The sequence below is a fragment of the Chrysemys picta genome, chromosome 22 (assembly GCF_011386835.1).
Source record: "Chrysemys picta bellii isolate R12L10 chromosome 22, ASM1138683v2, whole genome shotgun sequence".
In the NCBI taxonomy this organism is placed as follows: Eukaryota; Metazoa; Chordata; order Testudines; family Emydidae; genus Chrysemys; species Chrysemys picta.
Genome location: NC_088812.1, coordinates 20,675,651 through 20,692,347, shown reverse-complemented (window position 1 = coordinate 20,692,347; position 16,697 = coordinate 20,675,651). Strand labels below are relative to the sequence as shown.

Below are 16,697 nucleotides of genomic sequence, written 5' to 3'. Positions count from 1 at the left end.
GTGGTCAAGCTCCAGGGTTCAAATATTATGCATCTGGTCCCAAAAATCATGAGACTGGCTTTAAAAAAAAAAACCACAGGTTTTTTTTTAAAAACACAAAAATTATTTTATTCAACATTTTATTTGCTTTCTGATTTATGAGCCTTTAGGAGTCATGTTTTTCAGCTTCTTTCTGCAGCCATGAAGGCTGAAAAATTATTTAAAAAAGAAGAAAGCTGAGATCCTCATGGAATCATATGACTCCAAGAGCTGAGGCTTTAAGAAACACACCCAATAACGTGAGACTCAGGATAAACGTGTAAGAACTGGGGACACGGCCAGACAGGCATTCATCCAGAAGATGGCCACTCTAGCAGCACATCAATGCAGAGATTGTGTTGAGAACTGACTCAGTGAGAAGAGTACCCCCTAATAAGCCACTAACACCACTTCTTGGGTCACCCATCCAAGTACTGACCTGGTTTGGCTCTGTTTAGCTTAGGAGATACAAAAGCCTCTCAGCCTGGATGGTAAAAATTTGGAAGTGCCACTTCACTCCTCTGAGAGTCGGACTCTCGGGGAAGCTCTCTGCTCCAGCCACAGAGATATGGAGCCCCATACAGCTGGAGAGTTGGCTTGTGGTTAAGGCATTAGAGTGGGACTCCCTGTGTGATCTGTGAAATGGTGAGAATAACCCTTCCTTTCACACACACTCAGCTATTTAGACTAAATTCTTCAGGGAAGGGACTCTCGCACCTGTGTGTATGCAGCTCCTGGCACAGTGGGACCTGGATCTCTCAGTTGGAGTTCTCCAATACAGATGATAATCACACTAAGATTCCTCCAGAGGTCCCGGGTGGTTCTTCAAATGGGAATGTAAATGTTTGGGGGGGGGGGGGGGAGGGGTTACGTGGAAGGCAGATAAAAATACCTCCCGCTTTTGTGCTAAGCCACCTGGTGGCCATCCACCATATTTAATTCATGGCTGTGCCGTCGACACAGTATTTAAGCCTTCTCCAGAAATCCAGCCCCTCGTGGCTATCAAGGAGTGTACAGTGCTCGGAGAACAGGGATGTCAGCCCAAATGTCCTGACCGAATTCCAACATGGAAAAATGTTGCCTTCCTAACATTGCTGCGGTAGTTTCAATTGGACAAGGGATTCTTCTTCACTTGCTAGCTTACAATACTGAGAGCACACTGCTGGTGTGTGCTGTTCAATAGCTGCTGCGTTCCAGCCCAGAAGTGGCTGCATATCAGTGGTGGAGGCGAGGATTGCCTACCTATAGTGTTTAATACTTACCTGCTTCTGGAATGTGCTTTGAGAGCCTCAGCTGGCAGGTGCGGTGGCCAAAGCTATTCCAGTGGTGGAGGGACAGGAAAGCATGTGGGCAAGCAGAGCCATGTTCCTATGGGAGGCCTTACCTAATGCTGTTCCTAGCTGTGAATGGTCACGTGTGCTCGATCAATGGTGGCGGTAACAGGTGGATATGGGAAAGACGGGGGAGGGGAGGAGGAGACAGACAGGAGGGAAGTCAGACAGGTGGCATTTCTATGCAGTTGAAGGAAGCGTTAAGTAAATGATGCAGGAAATCCAAGCTGCGATGATAAAAAGTTTGGTACCTGCTCGTTGGGACGGAGCGGGAGCAGGGCTTAGAGTGATCACAATAACTGGATTGGGAAAAGGAAGAAAAAAACAACACGATAAATCACAACAGAAACAATCGAGTCATCAAAAGAAATCAAATCATATTCCGGGCGGGGGGGCGAACTGATTCCAGGGGGAGGGATGGAGAATGGTGAGAAACCAACAGAGGGCGACAGACAAGATGAAAAATGGGATGCACCATACAGTGATGTACCTCGGAGCCCTGGGCAGCCATTCCCCAAGTGTCTCAAATGTGCAGGCAGCAGCTGTTCCCTTCCCATCTCCTTCCACTGCAGCAAACTCTCTGTAGACCATTCCTCCATGCTGGTGCCCCGGTCTCCCTGCCAACCTACCTGGACCATGTCCCTGTTACCTCCCCCCATTAAGTCAGGCATGCTCTGCCCCATCACAGTGCTTGGGCTGCTTACAATCTGGAGGCTCATGATTCCACCTCCTTCCCAACAGAGTCTGCAGGATTAATCTAAATCCAGAAGGAACCATTGCGATCATCTGGTCTGACCCCCTGAACAACAGAGGCCACATTTCACCCACTCAGTCCCGCATCAAGTCCAATAACTTCTGGTTAAGACAGGGCAGGAGCTTTCAGAAAGACGTCAAATCTTGGAATTATAGACTTCAAGTGACAGAGAACCCACAACAGCCTTTGGTAAATTGTTCCAATGGTTAATTCCACTGCACCTTATTCCTAGTGTGAATTTATCTTTCAGCCACTGGATCAAGCAATGCCTTTGTCTGACAGATTAAAGAGCCCTCTACTATCAAAACTCACCTCCCCACTTACAGACCATGATCAAGCCAACTCCTAATCTTTCTGACGATCTATGAGAGATTGTGCTCATGTCTCTTCCAGACCCTCTTCCCGATTCTGAACCTTTTCCAATTTTCAACATTCTTTTTGAAGTGTGGACATCAGAACTGGATGCAGCATCTGGCAATGTTCTCACTAACACGTATACTGAGGTAACACCATCTCCCTACTCCTACTTGATATTCTCCTATCTATAAAGCTAAGGAGCACAATAGCCCTCAGCCACAGCATTGCACTGAGAGCTCATGTTCAGCTGATCATCTCTAATGACCCAGAGTCCTTTTTAGAGACACTGCTTTCCTGGATACAGTCCCCCATGCCATTACGATGACCTACATTCTTTGTTCCTAGGTGTATGATCTTCCATCGGGCTGTACTAAAAACACATGGTGCTCAAATGAGTCCAGCTCACCAAGAGATTCTGACCACTCCGTATAACTGACCTGTCCTTATCACTACTCACCATTAAACCAACCCTTGCGTCAGCTGCAAATTTTCCCAACACACATTTTATCTTCTAGATCACTGACAAATAGCATTGGGCCAGGAACAATTGGGGCCAATAGCACTGGCCCAGGAACATTGGGCCAATTACTTTTGGAGATCTATTTAATACTGGCTGCACTGATTTCATACAGTACCAACATTTTACTTACACAAAGCACAGCAGGGGGCTCACAGATTCCAACGCCAGAAGGGACCGTTGTGATCATCTAGTCTGGCCTCCTGTATAACAGGCCAGAGACCTGCCCCAAAATAATTCTTAGAGCAGAGCTTTTACAAAACCATCCAATCTTGATTTAAAAATCGTCAGTGATGGAGAATCCACCACAACACTTGGTAAATTCTTCCAATGGTTAACTACTCTCATTGGGTAAAATATACACCTTATTTCCAATCTGAATTTGTCTAGCTTCAACTTTGTTCCTGGCTGCTTAAAGTGGTACAGTTGCCTGACAGGATTAAGAGACAGTAGTAGCTCATCACTGAGTTCACCAGGTCTGGAAATTTTACTTGAGACTCTCTCCGACGGATGTAGGCTAGGCAGGCATCTGTCAAATCATTCGCTATAATTACAACCCCAGAAGGCATCTGATGCCTGACTTTTCCACCCCTCCCCCAACCTGAACAGAAGTGGCCACCCCCACCTCACATCACCTTTCACTTCCCAGCTCAGTGAGCGTCTTGTAAAAGGAGAATTAAATGAAGTACAGAGAACTGTACAGAATCCAAAACTGGCAGCAGATGCACACGTAGGCACAAAGCATAGCTCTGCTTTGAAGAGCAACTTCACTTACTCCTCAGGCCTACGTCTGTATATGTGCTGGAGTCCGATCCGCTGACTGAAATAACTAAAATAGAATTTCCCTGCTTTTTACTCCCCCTAGCCCATAGGGAGAGCTGGATTCGCTTCCTTCTTGTGCATCACCAGGATTGTTTAAGTTCCAATCAGTTATGCCTGGACAAATGCACTAAGGGGACAGGAATCACCAAGGGTCACTTGATGCCCAAGAAGGAATGGATCCAGCTTGACTCAGACCCCAGGCTTAGTTTGTAGCACTGGACATTAAGGGACGGCCACGCCTATCTGACTGGGGACCACAATGAACATATAGCCCCCTCCCCCAGGGCCATTTGGACAGTCACTTCTCAGTAGTACTCCAAGTGGATGTGACATTTTCAAATAAGAAGGTGAATGTCAGCAGCTCTTTCATGTCTCTGCCAAAATCATAGTTCAGGGGCTTGAAGCTTCTCCTGCTCCATGGGCAGCAGAAGCCTTAGTGTTAGTTAGGGTTAGTCCCTGACTCGAAGAGCTTACAGTCCAAGATGCAACAAATGCAGCCTTGCCAACTGATTTAACTGCTTTGTAATGTTCCTTCGGGCCCGCTCTTGGAGTTATGTGTGTACAGGAGAGTCTCCTCTTTCATTTTCAGAAAAGAAAATAAGTTGGGGGGGGGGGGGCTGAAAAACGTGATCCCCCCCCCTCTGCCCCCAACAGCTCAAAAAACAGAAGGCAAATAAGAAACATCAAATTCATATTTTTTCCCCAAAGCTCATGTTTTTTATGCCAGTCTCATGACTGGAGGTGGGGCTGGCCTAGGATTTTTATGGTAGGTGGTACCACAAACCACAAGCTCAAAAAATGGGAATAAGAACAAAGGTTAACATAGGCCAGATGTGGACACAGCTGGAAGGCTCTGTGTTGGTTTGATTTCTTTTATATGTAAATAAGAAATATACAAGATCAAGAGCAAAAATCTCCGCTGGGTTTCTATCTACTGGTTCCAAGGCCGGAAAGCACCACTGTGATCATGTAGTCTGACCTCCTATATAACACAGGCCACAGAACTTCCCCAAAATAATTCCTTTTGAAGTAGAACTGATCTTTTAAACAAGCAGCCAATCTTGATTTTAAATTGCCAGTGATGGAGAAATACAAGAAAGAAAGAAAATAAATGGAATGAAAGAAAATAATGCAAACCCAGGCAAGATTAGTCCAACCTAGAGGCCAACCACCCACTAGACGGCAGGGATGTCATGACCAGGCTCGGCTTACGGGAAGAACAAGCCATGGACAGGAATGAATGGTAATGCTGTACTAATCCCAGTGTCTGCAAAGATGCTCTGGGATTAAAAGAAGAAAAAGTGATGGAGAATCCACCACAGCCCTTGATAAGTTGGTCCAATGGTTAATTACCCTCACTGTTAAAAAATCTACACCTTATGCATGTTATACCTTTGTCTGCTAGACTGAAGAGCCCATCATCAAATATTTGTTGCCGATGTAGATACTTACAGACTGTGATCAAGTCACCCCTTAACCTTATGTTTGTTAAACTAAATAGATCGAGCTCCTTGAATCTATCAGCTGGCATTTTCCTGTAGGCATCTCTGGATCTCAAGGAGGAATCTGAAGCAAAACAGGATTTGCAGACAAGTTTAGAGGGGATGTACCATGCCTAGGAGGATCAAAAATGTTTGTGGGAAAAGTGTTCACATCAACCTTTTAAGCTCCTCCTTTCATCCCCCCCCCACCCCACCCCCATTTCTTCACTTGCAGCGTCTAGTAACAGACCTGCCACTTTCAATCCATTAGAAGAAGTATGTCCAGGGCAAATTGCTTCAATCATTTCTTTGAACTGTTCATTTTGTGTGAAGTATTACTAGCACAAAAGAAGATTCTCTGCCATTCAATAGTTGTTATGCCATAATCACTCACTGATCTTCGTCCTTGTCCCAAACGGCAAACTAAGACCACTTGTGAATGAAGAGAGCAGGGACTTACACAATCACTGTGGCTACGTCTTGACAACAGCAACCTCAAAAAATGCCTTGCTTCAGGATCAAGCTCACCTATGTTTTGTTCATCCATTTCAATAGCAAGAGTTTCATTCAATGGGACATTTGATCTTAAATCCGAAGAAACCAATTTTCTAGTCTTTTAGAGATGGGCACAAATCCCTTCTCTCTTGTTGCTCAACAACTCTTGGAAATGTTCACACTTTATTTCAGAAGAATGATCAAATGTTGTGATTTCAGCCTATTTTGATTGCTTGCTTTCTACCCTTTCCTTCAATACTAGGCAGGTCCAGTCAGAAAAACTCAGGATGATGGCTACAGCATCCATTTGCAGCACGGATAAGTGGCTTTCACATTTATGACAGAATAAGAATAGCCTGGAACAGTCTTTAAATAGGAGTAAAGGAAGCTAACTACCTAATTCGTTTTAAGATGGAGCTTGATGAATTTATGAACAGGATGATATGCTGGGGTTGCTTGTGACAGTAGGAGACTGGACTTCTCGAACCAGGAGGACCCTTCCAGTCCTATACTCCTAAACCACCCTCAACCTGAATTCAGCACTGACGACAGAGGAAGTAAGAGGAGCTGGCTAGCTTCATACAGAACCACATCATCAGATCCACCTCCCTGCAGTTCCTAGAGTCTAATAAACCAAAATCCACTAACAGTTCACTCCCATCTCGTCAATATCCCCTGAGTCCACCACTAGGCCCACCTCTTCAACCACTCCACCCATTCTCCTTTCCCTTGTATGTTTCTTGACAGATAATTCGCCACTTGTTTCTTAATAGATCTAATAAGTCTCTTAATGTTCTCACAGCTTCCCTTTAAAATAGCGACACTTTTCCTTTACAGAAAGCAATCGGAGCCTGATGTTTCAAAATATCTTCCTCACTGATGCTAGGTTCAGAGAAATACTTCACAGGGAAAATGCTGTTTAAAAAAAAAAATGAAAAAAACTAAAACACCCAAGAAATTCACTGGGCTAAATTGGTTTTTGTTTTCTGGTTTCTTCACAAGAGCACATTTCTCTCTCGTTTACTCAATTTAACCCAACAGCAGAAGGAAATATCCCAGTGGCAAGTCTGTTTTAGATTGTGAAGTTACATGGGAGGGGTGGGTCTCTGGTGTGCTCCACCCACCACCTGCAAACTGGTCCCAGAATTCAGGCCCTGCAGCTTTAAGAAAGATCTCAGCTGAGGAAGGAGAAATAGAAAACTGAACTCAGCACTGGGTGGTTTAATAAGCCCTTCAATACTGGATTTAGTTAAAATGCAGCAATCTACACATTCTTCCATTAAGATTTGAGCTTGATCCTATAAGCCTCCCTTTACTGAAGTGTGCAGTCCTGCTGTCTTCAATGGGATTACTCACCCGAGTGCAGGCTGCAGGATTAGACCCAGCAAGTTACTTTTGTTCACCTTCAAGCACAGACCGTGCTCCACAGGCAACAAAGCTTTCCAGAACCAACCTGTTGGGCAGCTAAGAAGTATCAGCTTCAACTAAGACTATAGGATGCAGGTGGCTGTAGCAGCAAGCCTCCTATTCAGGCCTCCGCCAGAGTGCGTGCAGTTAAATCTACCATTTCTTCAAGAGTCTCAAGGCTATCTGAGAAGAAAGACAACACAAATAGAGCAACCAAAAAGCACAGTCACCTCTGGGGGAGTCTCTCATAAGACTGATCAGCATTGTGCAAACACTGCTCTTGGGGGTGGCAGACATCATTTCAACAGTCACACATGAGCTGTTCACAACTCTCTCCGATTCGTTTAGCCCAAATATTAAGAGGCAGCATTTCTGCCAGAAGCTATTGATGCACAGCCTGCACGAGTCACCAGAGGGCAATGCCGATGGGCCAAACATCTCTCAATCCTGGTTTCACAGCATGGAATCTCAGCGATCTCTGTGGACAGCATCAGTATCCCAGAGCCCTCTAACTGGAGCGGACAGATTCCCTTAGGTTGTTATTCACTGGACACTATTTCACAGAGTTTAAGGCCAGAAGAGGCCAATTCAAACCTCTAGTCTGATCTTTTTGCCTAACACAGGCCATTAAATTCCATCCAGTTACTTCCTGTAATCAGGGCCGGCTCTAACTTTTTTGCTGCCCCAAGCAGCAAAAAAAAGTGCCGCCCCGCCGAGCCCCCCCTGCCGAGCGCTGTGCCCCGCGCCGCCGGAAAACACCCCCCCAGCGCCGCTGGAACCCCGAGCGCCGTGCCCCGTGCCGCCCCCCCAACGAGCACCGCACCGCCGGAGCGCCCCCCGCGGAATGCCGCGCTGCCCCCCACCACCCCAAGATTGGCCGCCCCTTACCAGGAGCCGCCCCAAGCATGTGCTTGTTTGCCTGGTGCCTGGAGTCGGCCCTGCCTGTAATGAACTCAATACCTTGGGTTAGACTAAAGCATTTCAGTCCTCAGGTGACTAAACTGTTGTGTGCCACAGGCAGAGAATAGGCAAGACCAAGGTGCTACCAGGGAATTAGGCGAGACATGCCCAGATGATCCCAGCAGACAATCCACATTCTGTACAGCTGAGAAAGGTGAAAAAAAACCCCAAGGTTCCTATCAGAGGATTCAATTGTGTAGCCTGGTAACAAAACAATGAAGGGAGAAAGAGGGTTTGCCTGCCAGAGGGGAGGAGGAATTCAAGTGGTACACAGCAGCCATGAGGTGAAACAGAAGAAGATTTAGCTTGATTGGTGGGAGGACAACTTCTCAACAAGAAGAGCTATTAGACTGTAAAAGGGTCTTGAGGAAAGCAGCAGAAGCCCCAAATTTGGGACATTTAAAATGAAATCTAGCGAAATACCACAAGGAACAATCCCCCACTGGCCTCCCTAGGGAGTTGGAAATTTTTCCATATGTGACCTAGCAAAGCTCTTTCATCTCTAAGGCACTGATCCATCCAAGGGACTCCATACAGGCATAAGAGTCTACTCATACAGATCTTTTTAAGAACATAAGAACAGCCATACTGGGTCAGACCAATGGTCCATCCTGCCCAGTATCCTGTCTTCTGACAATGGCTGGTGCAAAATGCTTCAGAGGGAATGAACAGAACAGGGCAATTACTGAGTGATCCATCCCCGGTCATTCGTCCCAGCTTCTGAGAGTCAGAGGCTTTGGGACACCCAGAGCATGGGGTTTTGTCCCTGACCATTTTGGCTAATAGCCATTCATGGACCTATCCTCCATGAACTTATGGAATTTTTTTTTTACCCCAGTTATACTTTTGACCTTCATAACAGCCCCGGAAATGAGTTCCACAGTCTGACTGTACGTTGTGTGAAGAAGTACTTTCTTATGTTTGTTTTAAACCTGCTGCCTATTAATTTCATCAGGTAACCCCGGTTCTTGTGTTACGTGAAAGAGTAAATAACACTTCCTTGGTCACTTTCTCCATACCATTCCTGGTTTTATAGACCTCTATCAGATCCCTCTTTACTTATCTCTTTTATAAGCGGAACAGTCCCCAATATTTTTTAATCTCTCCCATACAGAACCTGTTCCATACTCCTAATAATTTTTCTTGCCCTTCTTTTGATGCGTCAGGTTGTAAGATACCACAGGCAATGCGCTGATTACAAAATGGGACTGTCATTTGTTCGATTTAAAGAGACAACAGCAGGACAAGAGTCATCCAGTTCTGGATTCCTGACAAACACTTGAGATCATTAAAGGCTATTTTTGCTTTCCAACACTTGCGCCTCCGCAATTTAGCACAAACTGAAGTTCAGACTGGTCAGTTTCACTTTTGTTTGTAGTTGGTTTCACTTTTCGGTTCTTAGGTTGTGAGTTCAATCCTTGAGGGGGTCACTTAAGGAACTGGGGCAAAATCAGTACTTGGTCCTGCTAGTGAAGGCCGGGGGCTGGACTCGATGACCTTTCAAGGTCCCTTCCAGTTCTAGGAGATGGGATATCTCCATTAATTTATTAATTTATTATTTATGATAAACTCTTCAGGGCAGTGACTGTCCCTCACTATGTGTATGAACAGAAACCAACACCATGAGGCCCCTTTCTGGATTAGGGCATATCGGTACCACTCGAATATAAATAATACCCTAAAAATTGTCATCTGGTAAATAAGCTCATTTCTTTCTTTGTCACTAACACTACCGGAGCTTATAACAAGTGAGATGATTTTTAAAGTCCTATTTACTTGTCACTATTTATGCTGATTGTTTTCGTATTTAACTCAACCTGGGCAATGAAAAGGCAACTACAGCCTGTGTCACTCGCAGATTCTCAGCCTTGGGTTGCAGACACTCCATGTTTAGACATGAGAGTGCAATTTTAAGCCAAACACTGTGCTGTTTTTACAAAACTGAATTAGAAACCAAATCAGTTTTCTTTATTCCTTCAGACTCTCCCTCGTTACTGTGCCAGCTCAATCCACTAGCATGGCTGTCGTCCAGAACCAATCTGGACAACTGTTCCGGATACTAACCCTTCAGTGGACGGATCAGCATTCTAGAATTCCCAGGATATGAAGCTTTCTTGAACTGTGGATCAATAATGGCAAATCAACAGTGTCCAGACATGGATGCACCTATTGCCTGTGTTAAGTGGGCTTCCTGAGAGCCCTTTAGACATTTCCATGAAAACCCCCTTTGCTGAGCTTCTCAAATAAGCACAACTGTGATTCCCTATCTCGGCATTTCCAGTTCCCTCACATAACAAACCAAGAGAGCCAAGACGAGCACTAACTGGCCAGCACCAGGGCCTGAGCTTAGCAGCCTGCCCACCCTCGTTACTGATTTTCAATACCAGGGAAGCAACATGTCAATGAGCTTCAAAAAGGCAGGACACAGCAAAGCCTTCCTGCTCTTCCAGCCCAACAGATGGATTAAAGGAAGCTAGGCAGCCTGGGCAGTAAGGCCAGAGATCTCTGAGGAGGCAGTTGGTGGGTTGTTTCTTTTGGGGCAACAGAAATGGTGGGAGCAAGGAGGAAGTGAGCAGCTAAGACAAGCACAGATTTCGCTAAAGGATTTGGTCCTTTCTCCAAGCAGGATAAAAGCCCCAATAGGGTGCTTCTCATCTATACTCATTGGGGCCCAAATGCAAGATTGCTTCCTACAGTACATTCTCCAAGACTCTGTCCAACCTAGTGTAAATGTCAAGGGGACGTCTACCATATTTCCTTGGTGAGACTGTTGCACAGGCTAGTACACTGGTTCTCAACCAGGGTTTCGTGTACCCCTGGGGGTACGCAGAGGTCTTCCAGGGGGTACATCAGCTCATCTAGATATCTGCCTAGGTTTACAACAGGCTACATAAAAAGCACTAGCAAAGTCAGTACAAACTAAAATTTCATACAATGACTTGTTTATACTGCACTATGTACACTATACACTGAACTGTAAGTATAATATTTATAATCCAGTTGATTTATTTTATAAGTACACCCCTACCTCAATATAACACGACCCGATATAACACGAATTCAGATATAACGCGGTAAAGCAGTGCTCCGGGGGGGGGGGGGGCAGCGCTGCGCACTCCGGTGGATCAAAGCAAGTTCAATATAACGCAGTTTCACCTATAACGCGGTAAGATTTTTTGGTTCCCGAGGACAGTGTTATATCGAGGTAGAGGTGTATATTGTAAAAATGAGCTCAGTGGTTTGAGCATTGGCCTGCTAAACCCAGGGTTGTGAGTTCAATCCCTGAGAGGGCCACTTACGGATCTGGGGCAAAATCAGTACTTGGTCTTGCTAGTGAAGGCAGGGGGCTGGACTTGATGACCTTTCAGGGTCCCTTCCAGTTCTATGAGATAGGTATAAGTCAGCAATTTGTCAGTAATAGCGTGCTGTGACACTTTTGTATTTTTATGTGTGATTTTGTAAATAAGTAGTTTTTAAGTGAGGTGAAACTTGGGAGTACGCAAGACAAATCAGACTCCTGAAATGGGTACAATAGTCTGGAAGGGTTGAGAGCCATTGGGCTAGTAGATCTCACAGGCAGGAAGTCTTCCCTTAACATTCAGTCTATTCCTTCAAGTCATGTCCTGTTGAAGCATCCTAAATAATCCTTCTTCTTGGTACCTACACCCTTCAAGTCCTTATAGACTCACGAGCCCACTCCTTAACTGTGGTCTTGCAAAAAATGAGCAGTACTTTCTACTGAGTATTCTGACTTCTATAGATGTCAAATTATTTTCATCCTCATTTTACAGCTGGGGTAACTGAAGTATGGAGAAATGACTTGCCCAGCGTAACACAGTAAACCAGCTTTAGAACCCAGGAGTCCTCAACTGTTGGAGCCTAGGCCTAAGCGTCTAGACATCAGTGCCCCCGTTAAATGAGATGATATCTAAGATGAACACCTATCACCTCACCACAGCATGGATCTTTTTATACAAGAGCTGAACTGGCCCTGGTTCAACTTGAGTTGGATGGAACCATTTTTGACCAAATGAACTTTCATCAAAGCTGAAACATTTTGCAGAGATGTATTGGTTTTGACAATCACCTGGAAGATTTTTTGGTCCAGGACTTGAAAGACAGAGACCCTCACACTCTATAGCCAGATGGCTAGAGCACCAGCCTGGGAAACCCAGGTTCAAGTCCTCACTCTGCCTGATTTAGAATGATCGGGGATGAAGAATTCTGCTCTGTATCAGGTAGAGCAGGAACTAGAACACGGGTCTCCCACATTCCAGCCCAGTGCCCTAACCACCAAGCTATATAGCATGAGACACCCACATGCTTCTCCCTCGCCCCTCTACCTATGTGGGCCCAAAAACCTCCCTGAATAGAAAACCGCAACTTTTGATCCAAAACCAGACATATCAACAATTTCATGTTCACAAAAGCGTTGGAAAGGCTTTGCTTGTGTTCCAACATGGAACGAAAATAAATTTCAAAAGATGCCACAACACGGAATCGTCATCCTCCTGACACTACAGCCATCTACACTCCAAACTATGCTTACTGCCGACAGCGAGCATGACGTTCCAAGGTAACAAGTGTCTTCAGTTGCCATTGAAGCAATGGGAATCCAGGATGCTCACCGCCTTTCTCTGTCTCACAGTCCCTAAGAGAAAGCGTTAAAATCTCTCCCTCAAACACAGTCCATATTTAGTGCATATGGATCAGCCTTTGAAAATTCTACTTGCCCTTGGCAAGTAGATAGTTGATTTTTCATCATCATCATGGTAAAACTGAGCAAGTAGATTGGGTTACTAGACAGTAAATTCCTATGATGATTTTCTGAGGCTGGTATCGATCAGCTTAAAATTAATTTATTCGTCTTTTAGCTTAAAACAAAACTCACTCAGGATAGCACCCAGCCAATGGACAGTTTCAAGGTGGTAACTACACAACTAATTGGGGAGATGAGACACCAATTCTGTGCCATGGAGGAAAAGAAGCGAAGCAGCTGCTAAGAGCCTGCTTGATAAGTAACTTTTGAAAACTCATCCCCTTGCAATCACTCTCCAGAAATTATTGCCTGATAGGTAACTGGGCCAGCAGCAGAATCTAGTACTCCCAAGGCTTGTTGTGAGCACATAATTATATGATCATGTAACCATCATTTAATTACACAATCCTCTTTCTAATAATTTAAAACGCTCATCACAATATCTGAGCTGCTCACACTCATTAAGGGACTTTACCCTCATAGAAGCCCTGTCACGTTGGGTGGTATTATTCACATATTACAGATAGGAGACTGAGGAACTAGGTAGATTAAGTGACTCAAGGTCTGTGTCTAAGGCAGTAATTGAACTCAGGTCTACCAAGTCCTAGTCCACTGCCTTATTTGCTATTAGAACATGCTTCCTACCCTCATTCCTTCACACGATGCTTCAGAGGTAAAACCACTGTTCTTCCTCTCTAGCTGACTAGCCTGAACCCAAGGCAGAAAGGACACACCAACATTTCCACATCTAACTATCTCACATGATTATGCAACTGATTGACAATTGCCTTTTGGTAGCCTCAAGTGTGCCACAAGTCAGTTTGCACACACACACACTTGCCACAATGCTGCAAGTCTGGCTGAGGTGCCAGATGACAGGATAAGAAGAGACTGGCATTTCCACCCAAATCACTGCATGCTCAGAACATTAAAAATCAGACTCTATCCCACCCATAAATATCATCTAACTTATTCCCACACCCACCAATTCAGAATCTTGCACACATACCCTCTCCTAAGGCCTCAGTAGATGACCAGCCCAAAAGCACTTTCATCATTAATGTTGACAGGTCACATATGCTGAACCCCTCATCCTGTCTTCAAACAAATGGGATGCCACATACCAGGCAACCTGATCAACTCAACTCTCTCCTCACTCACCCTGCATAGCCAATGGTCTCTCCCTTCTCCTCCTCGTATAGGCCTGGTGGTAAGGGGCAACCCCGATTCTTGTGATCTCTACCTGAACATCCCTCTCCCACATACACAGCAAGCAGCAATCCCTGCTGTACTGTACCCCATGCCTCTTGGGGAGGTCCTTATTCACCTCACCATTCCTTGTTCTCCCAGAATATGGAGAGACTCCCGATCATCCTTCCACCTCTCATCCTCCCCAACCCGATTGTGATCCCAGTCCCACCTATTCTCCTCCTTCCAGTACAAACAAAACTGTCACAAAGAGTGGGATCCCCTCTGCTGGTCTCACACCCTTCTCCCCTTCATCATGGTCCACTGTCGCTGCCCAACTCCAAAAAACAACCTCTTCAGCCTGGATCCCTCCTTTTCCCTAGAACAGTCCCTTCCCCCCCCACCCCAACTGCAGGCCCACCTCCCTCAGATTCCCATCCCCGACCCCACCCAGGGCCCTCCCTATCCCCCTTCTACAACCCCCCAACTCCTCCCCCCAGAGACTCACCTTGCCCCCTTTCCCGGCACAGATCACTGTGGCCAGTGGCTACTCCTTCCCCCCCCTCCCCCCACCTGTCATCCCAAAGGCCTCTCACAGCCCTTACTCACAAGCCTCAATCCCCTCCCCCTCACTCCCTAAATCCCGCCCCTCCCTACCTAACCCCCATTTAGACCCTTCCCCTCCAGAGCCCCAGTCTTCAAGCGCCCCCTCCCACGGGGCCCGCTACCCCCACCCTTAGACCTCAGACTCCTCACCTCGCGCTCCTGTCATCCCGAGGTCCCTCCCCCTCCCAGAGCCCCAGAGCTCAGACCCTTCCCCTGCCAACCTCGCCCCCCTCAGGCCCCGCCCCGGGGCCCCTGTCATCCCCCAGGGCCCCTCCTCTCGCGGCCCCCCCTTACTGGGCCGGGCCCGGGCTGGGCTGATCTCCAGGTTCAGGTCGATCTTCCGCCGGGCCTCCCGGTTCTCCTGCTTCAGCTTGGCCTCCAGGCGGGACAGCTTCTGCTCCAGCGAGGACGCCGCCATCTTCCCCCCGGAGCCAGCGCCGCCTCGCAGCCAGAATACACAAACACGCGTTGCGCAGGCGCGGCATGAGCCCGCCGAGCCGCCGTACCTTCTGGCGAGCCGCGCTGCACAGGCGCGGGATTGAACCAGCTGCGCCGCCGTAATCCCGCCACACACCCACCTCCTACGAGGGGCGTTTGTACGCATGCGTCCACGCCCAGCTCTCCACCAGTGCCCCCTGCCCGTTGAGGCGAGGCCCTCGGACTGAAAAGGGACCGCATGCGCCGTGATGATCACGTAGCGTCACCTGCTGGCAAAGTTATCGCACTGCAGGACCCGCTAAAGTGTAATACACATGCGCATAGCGTCCATGGCCCCCGACGGCAATAACCCTTCGGAGACTCCGCTGCGCATACTGGTGCCCTCTTGTGTTTGTTTGTGGGTATTTCAGCCTGCTCAGCCTGTCTCGGGCAACTCTTAATGCGCACGCGCTCCCAGCTAGCTGGTTGGAGACTCCAGGGCCTGGGTTTTAGGGAGACCCTCCAACTCTACCCCCCCCCCCAACGGGAATCCTGCCCCTTCCCCCAAACCCCCCCAGCATGGGGAACCTGCCTCTCCCCCAACACTCCCTAGTCTAGCAGTTGTGCCTCCCCCTAACAACCATCTGGTCTGGGAGTCCTGGGGACTCCCCGTCGGTCTCCAGTCTGCTGACTCCTGGGGAACCCCTGTGAAAATCCCCCCCATTCAGGGGCCACCCAGCTCCACTGAGTCAGGGAGCTGGGCTCCAAATAAACCTCGTGTCCCGCCAGCAGAATGGCGAGAGAGAGCGACAGTGCACTCACAACCTTGCACAGGGCCCCAAAGCCAGGGCCCGGCTGGAGCAGACCAGGCTAAGAGGGGCTGGGGCCTAGTAAACCTTGGGATAGAGCAGGCTGAGCTGCACCAGACTGGGGATGTGCTCACCCCCGGGGGGCACTATGGTGCTTTCATCCGACAGAGAGACGGACGTGATTGCAGAAGGGGGTGGATGGTGGAAGAAATGGATCCAAAACTCACAGCAGGATAGGAATGAGGCATCTGCTCTGAGCGGGATGGCCCAGCCAGCTGCCTGATGCTTCCCGTGCACCCACGTGTGGGCCCGGCGGCATCTGATTGCGCTAGTTAAAAATGTGGCATCTCCCTCAAAGGAGCCACAGAAAGTTCTAGTTGGGGCTGGTTGTCCCATCAAGAGCCAGATTTTCAGAAGAACTTGGGGCCAGATTTCACTGCTCCCTCACCCAAAATGGATTTTCCCTCACCCCCCCTTGTGGGGCTCGCCCCCCCTCCCCCCGCATAGGGGCTAATTCTCCCCTGGAGCCTACTCACCCCCCAAAACTGGGGACCCAGATTCTCCCTGCCCCAGTCCGTCCCCACCCCACTCAGTGCCCAACAGCTCCCATTGTGGCACGTGACAGCCAGCTTTTCAAATGAGCTCAAAACACCCGGTGCTTGAAAATCTGATCTTGCATCCGCAAGCCCCTGATCCTGCACTGAGTTTTGTGGGACTGGATCTTGGTGCAGGATTCAGGCCTGGGCTGCTCGCCTCACTCAGAGGAGAGCTCCAAA

General features: G+C 47.6%; 1 protein-coding gene across 10 annotated transcripts in view; it reads right to left on the bottom strand.

Moving 5' to 3' along the window:
* MAP2K7 (mitogen-activated protein kinase kinase 7) overlaps nt 1-15,259 on the bottom strand; it is a 66,495-nt gene extending 51,236 nt beyond the window's left edge. For 2 of the 10 annotated variants that reach the window (XM_042858937.2, XM_042858936.2), the window contains exons 1-2: nt 14,990-15,259; nt 1,601-1,648 (exon numbers count right to left, since the gene is read on the bottom strand). In XM_042858937.2, coding sequence (XP_042714871.2) covers nt 1,601-1,648; nt 14,990-15,113 — 172 coding nt within the window. In that variant the 5' untranslated portion in view covers nt 15,114-15,259. The remainder of the gene's footprint in view (nt 1-1,600; nt 1,649-14,989) is intronic. The other 8 variants (XM_042858935.2, XM_042858938.2, XM_024110017.3 and 5 more) reach the window with 8 other exon arrangements.
* Between the last annotated feature and the right edge of the window lie 1,438 nt (nt 15,260-16,697).